Source organism: Macaca thibetana, chromosome 13 (assembly GCF_024542745.1).
Source record: "Macaca thibetana thibetana isolate TM-01 chromosome 13, ASM2454274v1, whole genome shotgun sequence".
Taxonomy (NCBI): Eukaryota; Metazoa; Chordata; class Mammalia; order Primates; family Cercopithecidae; genus Macaca; species Macaca thibetana.
In genome coordinates, this window is record NC_065590.1 from 105,144,790 (window position 1) to 105,167,539 (window position 22,750).

Here is a 22,750-nt window from a genome sequence, read left to right on the forward strand (position 1 = left end):
GAATGGCCTGTGACAAGGGCGGGGGACCCCGGGAAACGCCTTTTCTCGTGGATGTGAATGGCGTTTTCGCCATCACTTTAGGCTTCTTGACTCTTAGTTCATCTCTGCCTCATGTCACTTTGGCCCTACATCCCTTTGCTAGAATTTTCTGGTGTTTTGAAGTATTTTCATGTTGAATAGCAATTTCAGAGCATCGATGTGTTACTCGGGGTGCTATTTATTTAAATGTCAAATCCACGTAATGTGGCCACAGTCAGAGTTTCATATCCCAGGCATATCTTCAAGTCATAGGAAAGGACAGAAAACCCAAAAGCTGCCTGATGAGCCATTGTGTTGTGTGAATTCTTCCATCAGAAAGCTTCTTAAATCCATTTCTTTCTTTCCCAGACAACTACGTTCCCGAATTGACTGACGATGGGACTAAGCCACAGATGCTGTTGAGGCCACTGCCCAAGCCCTTTCTTCTTAGGCGACTGCTGGTCTCCTCCCAGCTTGCTCCCAACTGCACTGCCTGCCCCCTCCATGCCCTCTCTCAAGCTGCCACTAACTTGTTTTTTCCTAAAACATATTTGCAACTCGTCCTCCCCATGCTCAGGAAAGGCCAGCAGCTGTCTATTCAGCTGGACCAGCAGGGCCTCCCCGGACATCCCTTCCACCTCTGCACACGGCCCTGGCTCAGGCCTGTCGTGTGCACTCTCCAGTCACCTCTGCACACGGCCCTGGCTCAGGCCTGTCGTGTGCGCCATCCAGTCACCTCTGCACACGGCCCTGGCTCAGGCCTGTCGTGTGCGCCATCCAGTCACCTCTGCACACGGCCCTGGCTCAGGCCTGTCGTGTGCGCCATCCAGTCACCTCTGCACACGGCCCTGGCTCGGGCCTGTCGTGTGCGCCATCCAGTGTTGTCTTTCCAACATTCCACCTCAGGCACCTCCTTGACCTGCAGCATTCCCAGCAAATGGACTCATTCATTCATTCATTCATTCATTCACTCAATAACTGGATGTCAAGCCTCTAGATACAAGTCATAGAGACAGTCTCTTTTCCTTCCTTTCACACCTACACAAACAATTCTCATGGATCACAGCTTTCCCCGAGCATCTTTCCTCGGCTTCCACTTCCCATTGGCTCCTCCTTTGCTGAAGTTTTTGTTTTGATGTTAAATCTGGCACATCGTTATATCTGTTCATAGATACAGCCCATTAAGAGATTTTTAAGCTAATTAAATGAGCTTATGTTTGTATTATATGTATGTTTTTATCCCGTGATACCATAATACTTAGCCAAAGTATTCATCAATAAATAGCTGCTGGTTAGTTGATATAAACATTAAATCAGGCACTGTCCATGTGGATTTCTGATGCCGTTCGTATTGTATCTGTTGAGTCGTGTCTTGCTAGTGCTGTAGTTTATTTTAGCGGCAGGTCTACCCAGTTCTCTTCTGGAGTGTGCATCGAATAGCGCCACAGGCATCTAATGGGTCTTCTTCACTCAGTTCCAATGTTCTTCCTCTAAACCATGGAGGAAGTGGCTGTGGTGTACCCTGTGAGCCGGTGTAGAGGCCGTTCGTTCAGTGGGGCTCTGGCCAGCTTCTACTGCTCGTCTCTTCTTAACTCCCCGTCGGCTTGAGTAGAGTTCTTCTGTTCTCCAGTTTGCCATGTGCAGACACTTGGCGTACTGTGGGAATATTTGCTGAACTAATGTACTCACATGTATTTGCCATGCAACAGCATGCTCCTGAGGCTTAGAGGGAGCATAGGCAGACATGTGATTTTTTGGTTCCTACTCCAAAACCTTCTACTCACATGATCTTGGTTTTAACTCAGGTGGTCTGAATTTTAGTTTTCTTGTGTATTAAATAGGTATAATAAAAATACTTTCCTTAAAAAAATGTTGTGAAGATCCCACAAAGTAATATAAAAGCAGCTGTAATGTCTCAAGTATAAGATGTGTTAGTTCCTATGAGTGGAAGGTCTAGATGCCTCAAAGGAAACCTAGCAATTTAGATAAATGTGGAGGATAGTTGCATTCCAGGAACTAAACAATATTGAGAGTGCATCCCTGATGGTAAAACATGTTCTTCCACTATACCTACAGCCTCTTGTCTTAACCGCTTAATCAGATTAAACCTTTCAGTTACAAGGAGAATCTAAATAATATATACATATAAAATATGCATGTGTATATATAAATGTAATGTATATCTTATATATAATGTTTATATAATATTTAGATTCTTATAACTGAAAGGTTTATATATATACACACAAAATATATATGTTATATATAAATATATGTTTTATATATACATAAGATACATAAAAATACATATATATAATATATATATTTACCTTCTTGTAAACCTAATGGCTGTTATATTCTTGGTACAAATTACAACTCAGAAGCACACAGATATGCCTCCATCAAATTCTTGAAAAGAGAGTAAATAGATGGTACTTCAAGATTCATCAAAATCTACCCCATTATAGAGGGCAAGGGCCTCCTGACTCAATGTTCCCTACATTGAATCCCTCTGTTTATAATTGTTTGAATAATATATTTAGATTGCCTGACCCCGGTCTTACCCACCCCCTGCCCTTGTGGAGGGCTTCACTTCACGGAATGAAACAGGATTAAAGCCCCATCAATAGAATGCCAGGGAGAGCGAGCCACCCCTACAGGGCTGGCCAGCACAGGCTGGATAAGCACATTGACTGCTGCTAATCTATCCCCAGATGGAGGTGGACACCGAGGAGAAGCGGCATCGCACGCGGTCCAAAGGGGTTCGAGGTACGTCCGCGCTTCCCTGCCTCCTGAGGCCAGCTCAGGGTCACCTTCGTCCTGCGGAACCGAGGTCGATTCACTCTGACCCCACTTTCACGCCACCCTTTTGGTAATTTTCTGTGGAAGAGGGTTGCTTGTGATGGATGGTAAATTGTTATCTATTTCCATCTCTCTGCAGTTCCCGTGGAACCAGCCATACAAGAGCTGTTCAGGTTAGTGCCGTGTGGGTAAAATGCATCCCCATTCGCAGTTTGGAAAATTCACGCCTTCTAATGGGCACACTGCACTTTCGAGCTCATGGGTGGCCTGCTCACACCCCGCTGCACTGATGAAATTAATTCCCCCAAGACTTGCTCGTAAAAAGCCTCCCCGAATTGCCCCCTCCTTTGGATTGTGTGATTTCTCTCCTCTGTCCGGGCTGCCCTCCTCTCTGCTGCCACGGAAGCTTTCCGTCTCACCCGCCTGCCTGCGGCACCGTGTAATCCATTCTTTCCTGTTGCAGCTGTCCCACCCCTGGCTGTGACGGCAGTGGTCATGTCAGTGGCAAATATGCAAGACACAGAAGGTAATGCCTGCATTTTTTTTCCACAATGTGCTGCCTAAAGTGACTTATTTGGGGACCTCGTCCTAATGATGAAATGTGTGGGCAGGTGTTGCTGGAAAGCAATACACGTTATGCTTGCTTTCTCTTCTCTCACTGGAACTCAGTCTTTGTCTCTTGAAGGGGTTCTCGGTTAAACATAAGCCGTTCTATCTCGTGGGCAGAATAGGTGACCTTCCTTAGGATGACACAAATTCAGGCCAGCCTTAAACTCATTTCCCATCTGCATCTGTGGTGCTCAGCACGTGGCCCCCTGAGAGCTTCCCACTGCTTACCGAGGAGCCCTGTTTCTCCTTCCTCACTTCCTCATTCTGGGAGCGGCAGGATGGTAAACAATGAACGGTCAATTAAAATGTGACCTTCTGACCTCTCTGTAGACTCCATTTCCACCATTTAACGAGGTTCCTCCTGGGAAACTAAGCCCATTCTTACATCTGGAGGGCTGCAGGGTGAGGTCAGGTCAAGTGAAGGTCAGGGCAGATCAAGCTTGCAAGACTTGGGGACTGCAGTGATTACATTTATCTTGTAAATACTGGCATTTCAGGTCTGCGACAGGGATGGGTGTGGAAAACCTTTAGAAACTAAGGGGGAAGGTGATGATTTTGCTCAAAATGTATCATGACAGAATTATATGTTACATGCCCGTGGCTGACTTTCAGGTACACATCAGTCCTTTAGATGTTTTTCTGGTAAGCGTTTTTTTCCCCATGCTATTCATGAAGACGTGTCTTTCAATAGAAAGGTTTCAATTATGATGAGGTAAAAGAGTTCACAGGCTAAAATATGTTTGTAGCTTTACTTTTACAAATTGGGTTGCAAAGACCAAGGTCATTCCAGCCTAACAAACCCTCAGTGAGCAGACCCAGGTCACAAAACTGATTCTAAAGCAGGTGCATCTGCAGCATATCTGGGAGGCCTCTCCTCACGGCCTTGCATTTCGTTTCCTTTTTAGTGAAACATTATGAGTGACATCAAGCAATTATTTTGATTGTTCTTTAGTAAAATCAAAAGAAAAATTACAAACTACTCCCAAATCCCCATGCTAGCATTTGTGGAGGCAGGAATGTCTGATGAGCGCCCCTCATTAAACGATTGTCTGACTTCCTCTGTTACAAACCAAAGGAATTGTGGGCTATTTTTCAGATAATTTTGCAATTTCAGTGATTAAATTTAGTCAATTATATTATGATTGTTATTGTATAAAATAGTAAATTATTGAATTACATAATTGAAATAAGTAAAGTATTATTTTATGAAGAAATATATATGTCAGCACTTAATCTAAAAGTCTAAAACACTGCATTGTTTATGTTTTCAAAAGAAGTTAGTCACCCATGAGAAAAATTCGTTTTCCCCTAATCATCTGTTCATTAGTCAGTAGTTAAACTTTATCACACTGTTATATAAAAATTAAATTTGGCAAAAATAAAACTAGCCAGGCAAGGTGGCGGGCACCTATAGTCCCAGCTACTCGGCAAGCTGAGGCAGGAGAACCTGGGAAGTGGAGCTTGCAGTGAGCCAAGATCCGGCCACTGCACTCCAGCCTGGGTGACAGAGCGAGACTCCGTCTCAAAAAAAAAAAAAAAAATTGAATTTGGCTAAAAAGTTTTTAAAAATTTTTTTTTCTAATTTTTATGTGTACATAATAGGTGTATATACTTAGGGGGTATATGAGATATTTTGATACAGGCAAACAATGTGAAATAATCACATCATGAAAGATGGAATCTTCATCCCCTCCAGCATTTATCCTTTGTGTTACAAACAATTCAAATATCCTCTTTTACTTATTTTTAAATGTACAATTATAAAAAGTTGTAAAGAGGTGTGAGCTACATTTAATTTTATAGCCATCGTTTTGCAGGAAAAATCATGATGTTTCCAAATAATTTGAAACATTCCTATCCTTAACCGAGGTGCATTCCACTGCAAAATGAATGGATGTGTCCCATGTAATATGTGTATGGATCTGTTCCTGAGACCTCTTTCCCTGCTTAAGAAGTGCTCCCTAGAGTTTGATTTGAAAACAAGTTGGGCTTTGTCTTCTTTCGGAGACTTGCCGCTGACTCATTAGTGCAGAAGCACCTGAGCCGTAGAGGAACCATTAGTTGGGATGATAGGGAGGAGTCACGGAAATGCTCCGGCCAGGAGCTCTTTCCAGTAAATTTTTGTTTAATGTTTTAAAAGTCATCATTTTTGCCATGACTCATGTGGTATGTAATTATTAGAACACTAAGTATTTTAATACACGCAGTTATCTAGGAGATCTAATGTGGTAGAGTTGAAAAAGAACTATTTCCCAGTTCCTTGGCCCGATGCTGGCTTTCACTGCATCACTAATGGACCAAGAGCTCTGGACAACTTACGTAAGGTCTACGGCCTTCAGTTTCCTCCATTCTAAAGTAAGAGACTGGCAGACTTTATTATGTAAAACCGGTGCAAAAATGTTGCCTGTAATCCCAGCACTTTGGGAGGCTGAGGCGGGTGGATCACGAGGTCAGGAGATTGAGACCGTCCTACCTAACACTGTGAAACCCCGTCTCTACTAAAACTAGAAAAAAGTAGCTGGGCGTGGTGGCGGGCGCCTGTAGTCCCAGCTGCTGGGGAGGCTGAGGCAGGAGAATGCCGTGAACCCGGGAGGCGGTGCTTGCAGTGAGCCGAGATCGCGCCACTGCACTCCAGCCTGGGCGACACAGTGAGACTCCATCTCAAAAAAAAAAAAAAAGAAAAGAAATGTTGTCACTGTGTGAGCCTTCTCTTGAGAGGAATCTCACTGAGCATTTTCTAAGCCTTATTGTTTGATGTCTATTATCAGTCACTTTTAAAGGATAAAATTTTAATTTCTTAAACTTAAAAAGTGTCCCTTAATAAATTAGGTAAGACTCATGGATATGTTAACATCTATGACTATTGCTGTTTTAAATTTGGAAGTTTTCTGTTATATTTGCCTTTTTTTTTTTTTTTTTTTTTTTTTTTTTGAGACGGAGTCTCGCTCTGTTGCCCAGGCTGGAGTGTGGCGGCGCCATCTTGGCTTACTGCAACCTCTGTCTGCTGGGTTCCAGCAATTTTCATGCCTCAGCCTCCTGAATAGCTGGGATTACAGGCTCCTGCCACCACACCCAGCTAATTTTTTCATTTTTAGTACAGACAAGGTTTCACCACATTGGCCAGGCTGGTCTTGAACTCCTGATCTCCGGTGATCCGCCCACCTTGGCCTTCGAAAGTGCTGGGATTACAGGTGTGAGCCACACCTGGCCCTGGCATTGCTTTTTTACTAGTTTTGAAAGATTTACTGACTACAAAAGCTACCCCTTCCCGACAGCTCTTCTTGCCCGTTCCTGCCGGCATACCCTCTGTGAACACAGCCGTGATGCTCACATTTGCTGTCAGGTTCCTGGTGGGAATAGGACATCAGGCTTTTTCCAAATAGGACAAAAGAGTAGAAGCCTCCGTTTTGGTTCTGATGAAATCACATGTCTTTTTTTGGTCTTTTAACAATGAATGTTTCCAATGAATGTGTTTATGTTAAGGCTGCAAGTTCATTTTGCTCATACGGGGCATCAGCAATAGCCAAGTAAAAAGCTTGTATTTCAGTACTTCGAGGTGTTGAAGTATTGGAACTTGCCAAAAACAACTTGAGGTAGATGTGGGGCATCAGCAACGTAAAAAATCAGTTTTTCCTTTTTAGGAAAGGAATACCAAGTAATAAAATGGTGCCAGCCATTCAGGGTTTTTTAGTTTAGTTTTTGTTTTGTTTTGATACAGAGACTCACTCTGTCATTCAGGCTGGAGTGCAGTGACACAATCTAAGCTCACTGAAACCTCTGCCTCCCAGGTTCAAGTGATTCTCCTGCCTCAGCCTCCCAAGTAGCTGGGATCACAGGTGTGCGCCCCCATGCCCAGCTAATTTTTGTATTTTTAGCAGAGGTGGGGTTTTACCATGTTGGCCAGGGTGCTCTCGAACTCCTGGCCTCAAGTGATCCACCTCCCTCAGCCTCCCAAAGTGGTGGGATCACAGGCACATGCCACTATGGCTGGCTCATTTTTATATTTTTAGTAGAGATGGAGTTTCACCATGTTGGCTAGGATGGTCTCGAACTCCTGACTTGAAGTGATCTGCCCACCTCGGCCTCGAAAATTGCTGGGATTACAGGTGTGAGCCACCACGCCCAGCCTGCCATTTAGTCTTTAAGTTTCAATGTAGAAGATTTTTAAGGAAATTAAATGTTTCTCACAATTGTAGTTTACTGCTTTGTAGGACAGATGCTGTGGCAGTTTCTGGGGGCCATGCATCACCCTCTCTGCCACAGCTGCAGGATCTGATGTGGGTCTCAGAAAGCCGTGGGATCTGGTGGTGGGATCTGGTGGTGGGATCTGGCGGTCTCTGCTTGGTTAGCCCCTCCTCAGTGGTGTGCTGGGTCTCTTTGAAAGCGGCTGGAGTGGATTTTGTGTGTGTGTGTGATGGTTGTATAGTTGTTGGCTTGTACGATATTGAGAATAGAGGAGAATCAACCAGTGCTTAATACCTGGGAAAGAAAATAATTTTAAAAAGGAGTGCATGATTTAAAACTCTGGTTAAAATTTTTTGGTAGCAGTAAGGTTATAATATTTATTTTATTGGATGTTCTACATTAATTTCCAAATCATGTCTTTGAACAAAAGATAATCTCTATAGTTATTTACTGGTGTTAATAGTTTATAAAGAATTCGAAATAACTGATAAGCCTATGTACAAACTACATAGGTAAACCTTAAATCAAAATATAAATTTGAAACATAAGGAAATGATCACCTAATTTTACTGAAAACCCAGGATACATCGGGGGTCTTAATGTGGTGTTACATTTTGTTCTGGGTCTCTTGGCTACCAAGGCACCAACTGAGAAAGGCGAAGGACAGAGTTCCAGGATCTGATAAAAGCAGTCAGCTCCTTAGAGACACAGACACTCTTGGCACCGAAGGAAAAATGTTTCAATGTCCACACGTTGCCCAGCAGGGATCCAAGCTTAGTCAACATTTTTGGACCCTGAGTCATCAGGGACAGGCCTCCTAGGAAGCTAACAAATATGACACATACTTATCTTCAGAAACGTCATTATTGGCCAGACACCTGAATTTGCCTTTTGCTTTTCCCAACTGAGGTTTTTGTGTTACGATATTAGCATATAAATATGACAAAAACACGGTGAATTTTATAAGCAGGGCTAGAAGTAATTCTTACATCGCGAGTGAACGTGCTCGCGTGGTCTTTTCTGCGCACGGTCCCCCGTTTCTGTGCCCACTGTTAGATGGCTACGCACGTGGCTCAGTCCATTCAGCTGCTCCGAGCACCTCCATGTTCCCCACACCACACTCAGAGGTGGCTGGGGGCACAGGTGCCTCAAACCTGGTGTCTGACCCGCAAGCTCACAAAGCAAACCTCAGTCATCCTAAGTGAGTTTCCCAAGATTTAGTTTCCGTCCCCAAGATCAAGGGAGAGTAATTCCCTGTGTTACAGTCTTCAAATTGTGCAAGCCAGCCTGTGTGGCCTCCAGGCATTTGAAACATGGAAGACAGAAGCTGTCCCAATGTACCATCCGCTATTGTTTTGTGGATAGATGGTAGGAAAACAATGGCCCTACTAAGAACTCACCAACCTTGACACTGGGGAAGCTGCTGCATATTCTTATCCTCACCCTGGCAGCAGTTTGCTGGCTGGGAAGGCCCTGTGGAGGGAGATAGGTAGGGTGAATCTGCCCAAAGTGTATGGTTTGAGCGACACTGCATCGGTGTGGGAGGCCTGGGGAGCTGCACCTGCTGCTACTGAGCTCATCGCTTAATGCGGACACCTGAGCAGGGGAAGCATCGCAGAGCTAGGCCTGGAGGCTCAGCATTTCCTGGCGGCATCCTCACACCAAAGCCTGCTATCTCCTGAAGTGCAGGGACGTGTTGAAAGAAACCACACCTTCCTCTCTGTCTGTGTAGGTGATTGTTTAGTGGGGCTCAAGTACCTGCTAAAGAGACGTTGTTATTCATCCAGATTATTTCATGAACTGATGCTGGTATTCCAGCTAAAATATCACATGTCAACGTGTCTGCAATAATCTATTTTTGAACATTTGACTAAGATGAAAAATTCTAGTGCCTTATATTCATCTTTTTTTTTTGGCTTTCCATATTGATATAAAATGCTGTTTGTGTTAAAAACAAAGTGCAACTTGGTGGTTAGAATGGAATCTATCTATAGAAACAAAATTTAATCATCAAAATACTGGTCAACTTGCTGTTCTGAAATCCCTTTTCCTAAAATTTCCCAATAAAAATTAAAAATAGGAATAATCAAAATTTGTTAATATTTATTACAGATTAATATTAACTGATTACAGAAATTTGAATTTTAGCCTTCCTTGCGACAGTGATACACATGCTAAGACATTTAGAATGAATTGGACACACTTATTTCCAAATGGTGATTTTTGTATAAGTGCCAACGCACCAGAGAGAGAGAGAGAGAGGAAATTCCTAGGAAGGCCTCATTCTTCACACGTCTGTTTTGTGATCCCTCTGGATTTATTTCTGAAATTTAATGGATTTTATTCCCATTTAGCCTTCACTGGACTGTTTTAATTATTTGTTTGTTGAACTTAGGGTTCCGACCCTGCAATTTAGCGTCAGAGTCTTTGTACACTCAACAAACACCCAAAAGTTAGGTGACGGGTATTGGTAGTACGTTCCAATCCTTCCCAATGTCGGGTACACTGAGTCAGATCATTTCATTTGAAACTTAAAAATTAAAATCTTCAAGTGATGGCTTTTCCTTTTCATTAGAACGTGACTGGGGTCCCTCTGGCTTGTGGCGCACACCCTCACTCAGACTCCCCTCTCCATTCCTCACGCCTCTTGCCTGCCGGTGTGAGTGCCGTGGCACAGCGTGGTGAATAATTGCCTGTCTTCACAGGAGGCTGTTCTGGAGCTAAAGTCGAGGGCTTGCTTCCTGATGTATGCACGCCTCATTTGGAGTCTGCCAACAGCCTAGGGGCTGTATTATTCATGCCTTGACAGAGAGCACTCACTGAAAGCCCTGGAACAGAGCCAGGTGCTGGCTGAGAGATGTGGAGCACTGCAACTTGCAACTGAGAGGAGCATCTATAATCCAAAAATAAATAAAAAAAGAAGAAACAGAGAGGGAGACGCGAGAAAAATAGGAATTCCTATGTCTCCCCTTTACCGGTTTCACATAGATAGAAATTTCATTTGCATTAAAATAAAATATCCTAAAAATAATTGCATTTTTTTTCTAACCACGCTTGAAAGTTTAACACAATTTTCCACATTTAATTGCAAAGCTGATTTTAATTAGTGAGGCCCTGCATGTGAAAAATGAAGATCCACTTGGGTGCGTGGAATACATTGCAGTGTCTGCTGAATGCTCTAATTAACGTGCGGCTGCTGTACAACGGGGTGCACTGTGGGATGTTTATGAAAAATTCTGTGCACGCAGCCTCCAAACCAGGCTATCTGCTTTACTCCATGAATCCGTGAGAATGAATAGCTCTCCTTCGTTCTTTATGAGACATCATTGTGTACGCCTCACACCGCCCCCCACCCCGACTTAAGCTTTATGCACGCCCGTCCTTTTACTGTTCGTCACTGATATCATAAATCAGAAGGTAGGGCATGCATATCTTAACATTAGTTTGATAACATGGCACAGTTGCACATGGAGCAAAGATTTTAAGATCTAAGGGCTTACTTGGGTAAAGAAGAGAATCAAACAGGTGACGTTCAGGCTTGCCGTTGCTCAGAGACCTGAGTACCCACAAGATTTGCAGGCACAAAATTCAGGCCTCCTCTTCTAGTTTTTGTTTCGTTTTGTTTTGTTTTTTGAGACGGAGTCTCGCTCTGTCGCCCAGGCTGGAGTGCAGTGGCGTGATCTCAGCTCACTGCAACCTCCGCCTCCCAGATTCAAACGATTCTCCTGCCTCAGCCTCCCAAGTAGCTGGGACTACAGGTGCCCGCCACCACACCTGGCTAATTTTTGTGTTTCTAGTAGAGACAGGGTTTCACCACGTTGGCCAGGTTGGTCTCAAACTCCTGACCTCAGGTGATCCACCTGCCTCAGCCTCCCAAAGTGCTGGGATTACAGGCCTGAGCCACCGCACCCGGCCCAAAGCCTTCTCTTTTCGATGGTGGTTGCAGTCCAGCTTTATTGTTGCATTAAGTCCTCTGTGTACAGAATGAACACCTGGTCATCATCCTAAAGAAAGTAGTTTGCCTGGTGCCTGCCTACAGTGCGTCAGCCCCAGGAGACACACCTCTGGGGCATGGCCTGTGTTGTATTGTGAATGCAACATGATTAATTCGGTGGATTTAATACATGCAAAGCATGTAATGCATCTTAGAGCATGATTTTATTTATTTTAATTTTTTTAAAGGGACAGTCTCACCCTGTCCCACAGGCTGGAGTGCAGTGGCCTGATCAGAGCTCACTGCAGCCTAGAACTCCTGGGTTCAAGTGACCCTCCCACCTCAGCCTCTCAGAGTGCTGGGCTTACAGCATATTTTTGATGTTTGGTAAAAGGAGATATATTTTTTAAATAATTCCAATTCAAGGAGAAGGCATGAGTTATTTTCAGATAACGCACTGAAAACAATAAGTATGCTGATGGGCAATCTGTAATGTGTATGACCTGTATTGGTCAAGCCTAGATTTCACAATGATAATCTTGTTCTGATTTCTTGAACTAATAATTAAAAATATATACAATTTGGGCACTTACAAACATCAACAGAATACACAGCAGAAATTCACGTGCAGTGCAGCTGTTATCTGAGGTTTACCCACCGAAACCCCACAGTTCAGTCCTCACCATCCTCATCCATGTGGGGGTTCTAGAAAAGGCAGGGCAGACAGTATGGAGATCCTGAAGTGTGGAGAGGAGTCCTGATGTGACAGTGGCCCAGCTGTGCAACTCCCAGCAGCCGCAGAGCACAACCACAGAGCCCCCGGGAACCCTGAGCCAGCCCTTCGCCCTGTGTGCCTGGAGCCTCTGCCGACCACAGGATGTCCCTCTCATGGATACCATGAGTTCCTCGCTGGAGATCTCTGTCCGGTACATCTACTCAGGGGTGTGCGCCCCACTCGTTAGAGAAGCAAGGATGGCTGGGAGCCGGGGCTGAAAGTGTGGGAGTCCTCTCACCACACCCGTCTAAGCTGGCTCGGAAGACTATCCTGGGCACAGTGAGGGCCGGAATCTGCACTCACGGGGAGTACTTCTGGAGTAGCCAGGTTCATGAGCATCGCTGGGACCCGGCTCTTCGAGTCCCTGTCTGGGGCTGTCCACCTGCTCTTATTGCCGGTGTCACTCACAGGCACAGCTTGAGGGGAGCGGGCAGTCATCATGGAGACGCTCCTGAGGGCCAGCTCTGGGAAGTGGGTGTCTCTTCTGTCCGCTCCGACCTGCCCCAGTGAGAACAGTGTTTTCAGGGTTAGACCCCAAAATAGGACTGAAATGCCAATTTCCATATTCTCTTCCTGCCAAAATTAGTAAAGATTTAGAGGAAACAAACAATCCCTTGGTCATAAGGTTGCTTCAATAAGGTACCGGTGTTTTCATCTGAAAGACTCTGTGTGACTTAGGATGCTGCATCTGCAGTACCTGGAAACCCACCTCAAACTGGTCTGAACACCGAATCATTATCTTACCTGAACTGGGCGTTGAGAGGAAGTGCTGAGGATGACTTAACCCAGGCCTTCCGCTGCATCCTCCTACACCTCCTACCATGTTCACCTCTGTCATGGGAGAAGGCTGTGGCCACTCCTGGCCGGACAGCTGCCCCCAGTGTCCAGAGAGAGCTTCGGGAAGGCTTTCTAGAAGCTCCCTGAAGAAAAGAGGATTCGCAGAGATACCAACAACCAGCATCCCACAGCCATTCCTGAATGCCACTGACAAGCAAGTCGGACATCCTCAGAACCCTTAAGCCTCCTCCAGAGTGCGAGGTGGGGTCGCCTTCCCAGAGCCAGGGTTCCCCAAGGGGAGTTCCCTGATCCAGAACATCACCATCACCTGTGACCAGTGAAGTGAGAAGCTAAGGCTGGGACTGGCAATCTGGGTTTTAGCTGTCCCTCCAGAGGGATGATTCTGATGCTCCCTGAGTTTGAGAATCACAGCCAACAAAACAGGCCCAGACTCCTAATGAAACAGCATGTTTAGATAATGGGAACAGGAGGAATTCATTCTGGGTGAGCAACTCACACACAGAGCCGATGGCACAGACAAATCTGAAGACCAGCATGCATTCTGCCTGCAGCTCACAGACCTGGGGTCCACATAACAGTGGTGGGGCATTCCCACAGCTCCTCCTGCTCACCCGCATGCCCCGCGGGGGCCCAGCATCGCTGTAGTCCTGCTTCCAGTGCCTTCGCAGGGTGGGAAAAACAAAACCAGTGGTGCTGGAGGGTGATTTCTAATCAGGGACTTCCGTTTCACTTCTGCTTATACCGTGGATTGATGTAGCTGGCAAGCAAGGCGGTATTTAAGAACAGTGCAGCAGACTGTTTTCTGAGAAAGGAAGGGACAGCCGCTTTGGAGTGGGGTCAGGACCATGGGGCAGCAGCTTCTCTGGACTCAGCCTGGCCTGCTCTGGGGTGCCCCAGAAGCACCTCGGGAGCCAGGCCTCTGTTGCACACGCAGGAGGGGCCCAGAGGCTCTGGGTGGCCCAGAGCTGCCCCCCGCCCACCTGCCATCCACATGTCTTCAGTGGACAGGATGGGGTCTGAGAGAGCAAGGCACTGTGGCCGCCTGGCTGTGTGTGCCCTGCAGCCTCTGCCTACAGAGAGCCCAGTGAGGAGCCAACCACAAAGGCATCTCAGCTGGAAGGGAATCTGGATGCAACCCAGAGTCTCTGTAGGATCCTAGGGCCCCCTTTGGCCCTTATTCAAAAAGGACTGCCTGGGGGCCCGGCAGGCTCTCCATGAGCCTTCGCAAGCCTCTGGATGCATTCTTAAGATAAACGCACCCTCTGTCTCCTGCTGAGGGAAGCTGAGCTCCCCCTACATAATACAACAGATTTTAAAAGATCCGTTCCTTGTAATTCGGTAGCCACTCTACAGGGCCGTGAATATTATCTAATGCGCTACTTGACATCACCAGACACACGCTTCCTATACAAGTGGATGCATTTCCTGAAACTCTAGGGAGGAGAGGAGGGGGAAAATGAACGTCTTGGAAGAAATTTTATTCATAAATAATGCATAGCGATTCGGCGATGCCTGGATCACCTTGTTATTCCCTCGACCAATCCTGCAGCTTCTCATGCTTCTGAATAAAGTGCAGGTGTTCTCTGGGGAGCCAGGGAAGCGGGCACGCAGAGAGGGCAGAGGGTAGTGAATCCTAATGGCTGCATTTATCGTCAGGAAGGCTGGGGAGTCCAGAGCTTTAGTCCAGCCTCAACGGGGATGAGGTCTGAGGAGCAGAGAGTGCGGCACCGCTGGAGGGGCCCAGCTGCGGGCCCTGGGGCTGGGCTTCCCTGAGCACCCTGGACACAGCCTCCTTGCCACTCCTTGTCAGGTGGGTGGAGTTGACTGTGTCCAGGAATGCAGATTGTTGGCCTCTCCTCTCTTTTCTGCCCCCTCTTCCCCTCCTGGGGTGCAGTGAGCAGGGAGCAGTGCAGAGGCCTGAAACTCCTCTCCTCCCAGGCTCCCTGGGGACACACAGCCAGCAGGACGCTTTGTAGAAGTGGAGTATAGGCTCCTGCCCTCCCCCACAGGAAGCCCTGCTGCTGCCTCCTAATCCTGGTAATAACAACAACGACATTCCAGAAGGGCTCGCTGTTCCCAGGCAGGGCCCGGGGCCTTCTGCCTCGCTGCACCCGTCTCTCCTGCTGCAGCGAAACAACCCTCCTTTGACCACGGACCCCCCACCCTGTTTTCTTCCACCCAAGAATGACCTTTATTACCCCCCTTTGACCACGGACCCCCCCACCCTGTCCTCTTCCACCCAGGAATGACCTTTATTACCCCCCTTTGACCACGGACCCCCCCACCCTGTCCTCTTCCACCCAGGAATGACCTTTATTACCCCCCTTTGACCACGGACCCCCCCACCCTGTCCTCTTCCACCCAGGAATGACCTTTATTACCCCCCTTTGACCACGGACCCCCCACCCTGTCCTCTTCCACCCAGGAATGACCTTTATTACCCCCCTTTGACCATGGACCCCCCACCCTGTCCTCTTCCACCCAGGAATGACCTTTATTACCCCACTTTGACCACAGACCCCCCACCCTGTCCTCTTCCACCCAGGAATGACCTTTATTACCCCCCTTTGACCACAGACCCCCCACCCTGTCCTCTTCCACCTTGGAGTGACCTTTTCTTCCTCCAGCTCCAATCAGGCCCAGGGTCCCTGCTGCAGCTGCGCAGAAAGCACTCATCGCATTATTAGAATAAGGTGCACCTGCTTTGAGTGACTAATGAACTGAACTTTCCCTGAGGCTAGTATGGTTTTGGCAGAGAAGCTTCTTAAATTAACCCAAATTGATTTCTAATAAAGGAGGAAAGGGGGAGGATGTGAAAGCCTGGCAAAGGAGATTCTGGGGCTCAACCAGTGAGTCAGGGCCCTTTAGCACACGTTCACCCCGGGCCGCCTCCCAGAGGGTGCATCTGGGTGCATCCCCAAATGCAGGGAACCCTGAAGGCCAGACAGGCCAGGTGGGCACTGCCCTGGGGACGCAACCCCACTCACAGCACAGGCCTCACAGGGAAGAGGGCACCAACCATGGGGCTTTCCAGTATTTGAAACGTGTTAGAACCTGAAAAGCTAAAAAGAGTTTGCTTCTTAAATGTTCTTCACTGATTCTCCCCGAGGGTATTACTGGCAATAGAAACCAAAAGAAATACATTGTCTCAAGGACTGCTGAGGATTAAAGCGAGCTAAAAAGGAAATGATGAAAGAACTCATAATGCAAGTGACACAAATGACAGCCTGTTATTAGTGTCTGTTCTGTCACAATTCATCCAGGTAACCAAAAGCCACTCGTATCCCCAAAACCATAGAAATAAAATTAATTTTAAAAAGAAAGTCCAGGCGTGGTGGCTCATGCCTGTAATCCCAGCATTTTGGGAGGCCAAGGCGGGCGGATTGTCTGAGGTCAGGAGTTCGAGACCAGCCTGGCCAACATGGTGAAACCCCGTCTCTACTAAAAATACAAAAATTAGCCAGGCGTAGTGGTGAGTGCCTGTAATCCCAGCTACTCAGGAGGCTGAGGCACGAGAATTGCTTGAACCTGGGAGGTGGAGGTTGCAGTGAGCTGAGATCCCCCCACTGCACCCAGCCTGGGTGACAGAGCAAGACTTAGTCTCGGAAAAAAAAAAAGGGGGAAAGAAAAAAAAGTTACTGGTGGTCATTGCTTCCCAATATCAACACATCTAGCTAAAAAGTGAGAAAAATATATATATCTATTGTTTCAGAGTCACAGTGTGCCATTCATCCAGGGCATTGGAAACTGCTGCTAGATTTTTCCTCTGATTTTTTAAGACAGTTTTTCTCTTCTTTTCTGAATTAGTCTCATGTAATTGATGTAAATTTTTTTGTATTTTGTATTCTTTTTTTTTCACTTAACATTATAACATGAGCTTATTTCCAAATAGCCATTAAATGTTTTAGTTTTAATTTGCATGGCTGGCTTTCATCCTGTGGCTGTAATGTTATTTATGCATTTCTCTTACTGTTCACATGTATTCAGTTTTCATAAAACGTCTCCATATTCCGCATAAAGTGGGAAAAGTGTCTTTGCGAACAATGTCTGTGTCTTTGTGCTTCTTCCCGGGACGAATGACCAGGAGGAGAATTGCTGGGGTGAGGGAGGGGAGGGCACGGAGGGTTCCCTTCCCAGCAGAGCCTCTCCGGGAAGATCAGACCTGTTTACACCCCACCAGCAGAACCGGGGGTGTCCCTGGTGTCCTGCTACAGAACATAGGGAATATAATGATTTTCAAGTTGCTGCCTCTCACAGAATTGTCTTGTTTTTAAAAGGATCATTTTTAAAGGAGTGGCCATTGTATGTGACAATGCCTTTGCTAGAAAATTCTGGAAGAAAGAGTGGTGAGCGATGCCCGTTTCTTCCTGCGAGTGATCTCGTTCACTCAGCGTTAGAGGAGCGCCCAGGCTCATCCTGGGAGTGGTGTGTGCTGTAGCTGAATAAAGGAATGGGCCACCAGGCAGAGGTGATGCTTCCTGCCAGGCAGAAAGCAGAAAGTACTAATCTCGTGCCCCTCGAGGGGTGTCAGGGCCTCTTGTTCCCAGCACAGGAGCCTGCAAGGGGAGCTGAGTGGCCAGACCCCAGAGCCAGCAGGCAGAGCCGCAGTGCAGGCCCCAGGGCGTCATGAAGCAGGCAGTCCTGGTGCCCTGGCGGGGCCACCCGGCACGTAGCTGTCTCACACGGGGGCTTGGCAGCCTCGGGTCTGTGAGCAGTTGCCCTGCATGCCAGGCAAAGCCTTTCCTTGAGTGCCTTGTCTGCTGCCCAGACAGGGCCACTGAAAAGCAGCAGCAAGCTCTGGGCATTTGTGCGTCCCCCCAGCCAGCTCTCCTGAATCCTGAATCAGCCCGTGGTGCCCACATGCATTCGTGAGGCCTTGAATTTAAGGTCGGGATGTTGGGGGAGCCTTCATCTGCCCAGTCGCCAGCTATGATGCCGAAAGGCAGAGGGATGGCCTGCTCTCTTCTCTGGCTTCCCACATGTGAAAAAGGGACACTCCAGGGCGGGGGCGATGGGACCCCTCTGTGCCCAGCCTCCCCCGTCCCCGATAAACTCCAGGTCCTTCCAAACAAAGAGCTCATCTTCTGTAGGTCACAGAGTCTGCATCCTCCTCTTCCCTGCCTGATCCTTGGGTCTTGGGAACAGTCCCCAGCTCTGTGCATAGTGGTGTTGCTGGCGACCGGAATGTTCTGGTGATTTTAATTTTCTGGGCACTGATGGTTTGAGAGCTCTCACAGCCATTTTCACCCCAGGCAAATGGAGAATGGCTCTCCTAGAACAGTGAGGGTTGCTTGGTGAGTGCTGCCTGTGGCGATTTCCTGCACCCACGGCTGCCAGTCTTCCTTGCCCGTGACCCGAGCTCCTTGCCAGCGGGAGCCTTGTCCCAGACACCTCAGACCCGCCTCCGGAAGCCTTTCCAGAAGCACAGACACCTGTTTAGTGACATGTCAGGGAAACTGCGGGCTGGAGATAAGGAGATAAGGAGGGCTCTGAGGATCAGTCTTCGTACCCAAACCCCTGAAATTTATTTTATTCTTAGGTCCTTAATGCAGTCTGTTGTTTTTTAAATATTATCTAAAAATGTATAATAACACGAAATAAATCTAGTTAAGATTTTTTTTAAAGTAGAAAATTTTACCCTTGTTTTTCTTTGGATCAGAGAATAAAAATAAACAATTCAAAGTATTTTGGAGGCGGTTTCTTAGAGCAACCTTCGCCATTACAGGCACACCCTGTTTGTTGCACGTTGCCTTATCGCAGTTTGCAGTGAAGGTCTGATGTGTACAAACTGAAGGTTTGTGGCAACTCTGACCAAGCAAGTCCATCAATGCCATTTTTTTAACAGCACATACTCACTCAGCATCTCTGTACCACGTTTCAATAATGCTCGCAATATTTCAAACCTTTTCATTATTTTTATGTCTGTTATGGCGGCCTGTGATCAGTAATCTTTGATGTTACTACTGTGATTGTTTGGGGGCACCAGGAACCATGCCTGTGTAAGACAGTAAACTTAATCTGTAATTGCTGTGTGTTCTGACCGCTCTGCCAACCGGCCAGCCCACCACCTCTCCCTACCCCTCAGGCCTTCCTATTCCCTGAGACACAATAATATTGAATAACAACTCTACAATGGCCTCTAAGTGTTCAAGTGAAAAGAAGAGTCACACATCTTTCACTTTAAATCAAAAGCTGGAAATGTTTAAGCTTAGAGAGGAAGGCGTGCCAAAACCCAACGCCGGCCAAAAGTTAGGCCATTTGTGCCAAACAGCCGACTTGTGAATGCAAAGGGAAGGTTCTTAGAGGAAATAAAATTGCTACTCTAGGGAACACACAAATGATAAGAAAGTGAGACAGCCTATTGCTGAGAAAGTTTGAGCAGTCTGGATGGAAGATCAAACCAGCTACAGCCTTCTCTAAAGCTAGAGGCTCTCCAGAACAAGGCTGTAACTCTGCAGTTCTGTGAAGGTGAGGCGAGGAAGATGCAGAAGAAAAGTGTAAAACTAACAGAGGTGGGTTTATGAGGTTTCAGGGAAGAATCTCTCCATAACTTAAAAGGACAAGGTAAAGTAGCAAGTGCTGATAGAGAGACTGTGGCAAGTTACCCAGAACCTCTAGCTAAGATCGTTAATGAAGGTAGCTACACTAAACCACAGATCTTCAATGAGGACAAAACAGCCTTCTATTGGAAGAAGATGGCATCTAGGAATTCCATAGCTGGAGAGGAGAAGTCAATATCTGGGTTCAAAGCTTCAAAGGACAGGCTGTCGCTCTTGTTCTGAGCTAATTGAGTTGGTGACTTTAAATTTAAGCCGATGCTCATTTACATTCTGAAAATTCTAAGGCCCTCAAGAATTATGCTAAATCTACTCTGCCTGTACTTTATAAATAAAAGAACAAAGCCTGGTTGACAGCACGTTTGTTTACAGCCTGGTTTAGTAAATATTTTAAGCCCGCTGTTGAGACCTACTTCCCGAGGGGGAAACATTTTTCTCTTTCGTTTCTTACTGCTCATGGGCAATGCACCTGTTCACCCAAGAGCACTGCTGGAGACGCACAAGCAGGTGAGTGTGGGCTTCATGCCTGCAGACACAGCGTCCATTCTGCAGCCCATGGGTCAGGAGTAATTTTGACTTTCAAGGCTTGTTATTTAAGAAATACATTTCATGAGGCTACATCTGGCATAGAGAGTGATTCCTCTGATGGACCTGGGCATCATAAATTGAAAATCTTCTGGGACAGATTCACCGTTCCAGGTGCCAATAAGTGCATTCGTGACTCATGGGAGGGGGTCAGAATGTCAACATTAACAAGAATCTGGAATACATTGATTCCAACCCTCGTGGACGACTTTGAGCGGTTCAAGACTTCAGAGGAGGAAGTCACTGCAGATGTGGTGGAAATAGCAAGAAACCTGGAATTAGAAGTGGAGCCAGAATATGGAACGGAATTGCTGCAATCTCGGGATGAAACCCAAATGGATGAGGAGTTGCTTCTTAGCACTGAGCAAAGCAGGTGGTTTCTTGAGATGAATTCTACTCCTGGGGAAGATGCTGTGAACGTCGTTGAAATGACAACATAGGATGTAGAATATTCCATAAACCTAGGTGATAAAGCAGTGGCAGGATTTGAGAGCACTGACTCCAATTTTGAAAGAAGTTCTACTGTGGGTAAAATGCTATCAAATCGCACCATGTGCTACAGAGAAATCTTTCTTGAAAGGAAGTCTCAATCGATGTGAGAAACTTCCTTGTCTTATTTTAAGAAATTTCCACAGCTACCCGAGGCTTCAGCAACCACTACGCAGATCAGTCAGCAGCCATTGGCGTCAAGGCGAGACCCTCCGCCAGCAGAAAGATTAGGACTCCCTGAAGGCTAGGGTGATCATTCTCATTTTTTAGCAATAACATACTTTTCAGTTAAGGTATATACGTTGACTTTTAGACATAACACTATTGCACATTTAATATTCCATAACTTTCTGTCAAATATTTATTTGTTTATTTAAACACCTACTCAACAATTGATTTTTGTGCCTCCCTGGGGTTAGGAGCTGTGCAGACGCTAGTGACAGACACAGTCTACTCTAGATTAACATTCTAGCAATAGAAAAATGCATGCAAGGTGTTAGTACATTATAACATTGTGTCCTAAAAATTAGCAGGATATAATGGACAATGCAATTCATTTCTTATTGATGTGTAATAGATATATATAGTTTCATGGTACATGTGATAATTTAGTATATTCTTGTAATTTGTGGAGATCGAATCAGTGTGCTTGGGACATACATCACCTTAAATATTTGTCTTTATGCTAGAAACATCCAAATTATTCTCTTCTAGCTATTTTGAAATACACAGTACATTATTGTAAACTACAGTCACCCTACTGACCTATCTAACCTTAGTTTGTATTTCTTCTGTCAAACCGTATACTTGTACCCATTACTCAGCTTTTATATTGTGCTGGGAAAAAACCAAAACATCTGTGTGAGTTGCTTGATTGCCGTGTTCACTTGATTGCAGTTGTCTGGAACCACGTCTCCAAGGCCTGCCTGTACTCAAGTTCTAGGTCTGGATCATTGTATAAAAGTGCCTTTCAATTTTAAAATCATAGAAATTTAGGCCTGAAGGGGCTGTTAGAGTTTGTGCAGCAAGAGCCTGGGAGTCTTTTCATTCTCTTCTGCCTACCTCTGACCTGCCAGTGTGGGTGCACCAAGCCCGATGGCGGAGGCCCAGCACACACGTCTTATGCACGGCCAGGCAAAGGTGCTGCCAGTTCTGAGTGAGAACTGCTTTAGACACCATCCCTGCTTTCTAGAGACACATGGGCTAACCAGGGACAGACACAGCTCACTGTGACACAGGTGGTCTTGCATGCCTGGGAATGTTCAGTGAGACCAAGAAGGAGTGAGTAAATAGTCGGGCTGGACTTCAAAGTCAATACCTTTTTTAAACTTTTATTTTTGTTTATTTTTATAGATAGAGGGGTACAAGCGTGGTTTTGTGACATGAATATATTGCATGGTGGTGAAGTCTGGGCTTTTAGTGTGACCGTCACCTGCGTATTGTACATTGTACCTGTCAGGTAACTCATCCAGCTGTTTCATCTCAGAAATTACAGTATTTGCTAGGGAATCACAGACAGTCAAGTTTGAAATGATCACAGGCTACTGTGTTCAGGTAGAAGATGATATGATGCTGCAGATTGCTAAAAGTGTATTCTGTGATACTAATTGTTGAGTGCTAACTGCATGCACAGCTCTCTTTCAGACACAATGTTTAGGGACAAGGAGATGGTTCCCTGCCTTGGAAACATGTATGATGTCACCTGTGCAACATAGACAGACACAGATGCACACATGCGCTGGAAGTTCAGGGACATGCACAGGAGGGTCCAGGGAGGCGGGTGCACTGCGGGAGAAGCCCCAGGGACATGAGCACCCGAAGAAGCCTCCTGAGCTGCAGGTGGGTCCAGGGAGGCAGGTGCACTGCGGGAGAAGCCCCAGGGACATGGGCACCTGGAGAAGCCTCCTGAGCTGCAGGTGACATGCAAGGAAGAGTCCAGGGAGGCAGGTGCATTGTGAGAGAAGCCCCAGGGACATGAGCACCCAAAGAAGCCTCCTG

At 46.3% G+C, this 22,750-nt stretch overlaps 1 protein-coding gene across 23 annotated transcripts in view; it reads left to right on the top strand.

Annotated features, from left to right (window-relative positions):
* Positions 1-22,750, top strand: part of MYT1L (myelin transcription factor 1 like) — a 536,335-nt gene that overhangs the window by 343,625 nt on the left and 169,960 nt on the right. For all 23 annotated transcript variants that reach the window (XM_050753176.1, XM_050753173.1, XM_050753193.1 and 20 more), the window contains 3 exons: positions 2,733-2,787; positions 2,960-2,993; positions 3,284-3,346. In XM_050753176.1, coding sequence (XP_050609133.1) covers positions 2,733-2,787; positions 2,960-2,993; positions 3,284-3,346 — 152 coding nt within the window. The remainder of the gene's footprint in view (positions 1-2,732; positions 2,788-2,959; positions 2,994-3,283; positions 3,347-22,750) is intronic.